This window comes from Oncorhynchus tshawytscha, unplaced genomic scaffold (genome assembly GCF_018296145.1).
Source record: "Oncorhynchus tshawytscha isolate Ot180627B unplaced genomic scaffold, Otsh_v2.0 Un_contig_4692_pilon_pilon, whole genome shotgun sequence".
Classification (NCBI taxonomy): Eukaryota; Metazoa; Chordata; class Actinopteri; order Salmoniformes; family Salmonidae; genus Oncorhynchus; species Oncorhynchus tshawytscha.
In genome coordinates this window covers 21,829-24,448 of record NW_024608476.1, presented here as the reverse complement: position 1 = coordinate 24,448, position 2,620 = coordinate 21,829, and the positions used below count along the sequence as shown (strand labels likewise).

The following is a 2,620-nucleotide window of genomic DNA, read 5'->3' as shown; positions in this document are numbered from 1 at the left end:
ATGGCGGATAAATCTGAGACATCTTCACTTTGACAAGTCCGCTAGAAAATATGACAGAATCAATCATTTCAGATATTACATTTATTCAAAACGTTTGACAATAGGCTTAAATAAAATACACACACACACAATTCCTTCTAAAAAAAAACAAAGGACACAAAGTGGTCTGCAAAGAGGGCTACTATTTAGGCTACATAACACATATCTGCAGAAGCAGTAGTAATTAGTGTTCTATTTTTAAAAAAAAAAAAATACAAGATCTTCCGAAAGGCACTGTGACGTCATCCACGCAGTTACATAAGGCCAATAGAAATAAGGTTAAAGGAACAGAGTACAGGTAAATGTTTATTCCGAGGCAACACCCATTCCAGGGCTCCAGGTTGGGCATAAAAACAACAAAGTTGGTCTTAATTATGCTCTTAAAATGCTAAGTCGAACGTAGTTTCGACCCACTTTGAATCCAGATTCAATCACGAGAAAGTATATTTAAGACCTGGCTCGAGCACGTTCTTATTATGGAATGCGTAACATGAATAATAATCATGGTAATTGATGTACTCACTGAGTACTTTATACAAGAATGCCAACGAGTTGCATTATATTATCTACATATATCTGACATCATTAGGACAAGGCTTATAGCCTACTGCCTTTACACCTCGGTTCCTTCGCGGCTGTATATCAAATGATTAACACTGAAGTGGTTTGGGAGAGAGTTGGTGAGGCCCAGGCCTCCACTGTGATTGTTCTGTGCTGATGTGTAGTAGTTCATTCTATTAGCTGTGGAGAGGTGAGTGGTATCAGTGTTCAATGGCGTGATTTGAGAGGGCGAGTATGAACCAAGTCCGGACATGTTCTCTCGGGTCTGATGAGGCGACAAATCCCCCATAACATGTCCTCCTGAACCAAAGTCCCCCCTGCCCCCCTCCCGGGTAGAGCCGTTGTTACTCCCCGCCAGCATCGTGTTCATAGTGGAGACAAAGTTGTTGTAACAGGGACTGTGTTCCACAGACGGGGACGGGGATGATTTGGGCTCGGAGGAACCAGGGAGTTCTGGAGGCTGAGAGGGGATGAACTCATGATGCTGGCCGTGTCGGAGAGCTTCAGGGCGGCAGTGTCTTCTGATTTCACCGGAATAACAGTGTTGTTGGTGTCTCCTCCGTTCAAGTCAGCTCGTCTCTTTCTCTTTCTTCGGAAGTTGCCGTTATCGAACATTTTCTCACAGTTTGGGTCCAATGTCCAGTAATTCCCCTTTCCTATGAAGACAGGACACAACAGACAATGTAGGCCTGAACGAGATATCAAAGGTCATGACTGTTCTAGTCTTCTGTCAGACACGTCTTACCAAAATCACATGGCAAAGGTATGACATTACAAAATGACACATTTAATAATAAGTGCAAATAATGACGAGTTAATTACAAGTACAACAGGTATTGTAACTTACCAGGATCATCGTCATCCCGGGCAACTTTCTTAAAACAGTCATTCAGTGACAGGTTGTGTCTGATTGAGTTCTGCCACCCTGCTTTGCTCTTCTTATAAAACGGAAAATTCTCTGCCACATACTGATAGATGTGACTCAGCGTCAACCTCTTGTCCCCCGCGCCCTGGATAGCCATGGCTATGAGCGCTGAGTAAGAGTAAGGAGGTCGAACCATCTTGAAGAGTTCTTGCTGGCTGGAGATCGACAGCCATCCGAGGTCAGCTCCACCAAACCCCGTAGGAGGGGGCAGGAACTGCCGCTGGTTCGCTCCGTATCCAGACTGTATGTACGATGCTCCATTCAATCCCGTCAGGTATGGAGACGAGTCGATGCTCGGTCCGTTTAGCCACAGGTACGGGTTGGTGGTCGGCGAGGTGTACTCACCGAGGCCGTAGCTTGGAGGATGCGCCGGCGGCCTCTGCGGGTGGTGACCATGATGGAGGTTTTGCTGGTGCTGGTACATGCTGCCGAAGTTATCGCAGTACACGGCCATATCCAGGAGCTCCTGTGCGCTGTGGTGCTGAATGGGGCTTGTCTGCGCGTTGGATGGCTGCTGTCCAAAAGCATTCATAATCCGTTCTATTTGAGTACGAATCCTGGTATCTTCTTCTATCATCAACAACATGCGGTTCCTTTCCCAAAGCGTCTGTTTCCGTCAGTCTCTCCCGGAGGACTGAAGGCTAGACCCAAGGGGAGGAGGCGTATTTAAGCATTCCGCCTGGAGCGTCGACAGGTAAAACCCCTGTGAAAGGAACTGTCTTGAGGGTGACTCCCCCTTCAGTCGAATTGTCTTAACCGAATCTGTGCATCAATGGGAGAGATACTGGTGAGAGATACTGGCCCACTCATTAATGCCGTTTTAGGAGTTAACCTGGAGCAAGATAGGCTGAGTAATTTACCGCGCATGTATAGCCTAATAAGCATACGCAATAAAAATAGGCGTTTAGGTTACAAGTTTTCCAATAAAAACAGTTTTACAGTTGGCCAATCATATTTCCGCTTTTACGCACAGGACACTTTTACAAATATTTATCTTAAATAATAGTTTTATGAATATACCTTCATAATTTCCATATACAAAATGTAATTGAAATAAATATTTTATATATTATATATATATATATTTTTTAATCA

General features: G+C 44.5%; 1 protein-coding gene across 1 annotated transcript; it reads right to left on the bottom strand.

Annotated features, from left to right (window-relative positions):
- Positions 1-244: 244 nt before the first annotated feature.
- On the bottom strand, positions 245-2,318 carry LOC112238195 (forkhead box protein I2-A-like). The gene is given in 3 exon segments (XM_042313270.1): positions 245-1,050; positions 1,053-1,256; positions 1,448-2,318. Coding segments are annotated over 3 exon segments (1,266 nt in total). The 5' UTR covers positions 2,112-2,318; the 3' UTR covers positions 245-652.
- Between the last annotated feature and the right edge of the window lie 302 nt (positions 2,319-2,620).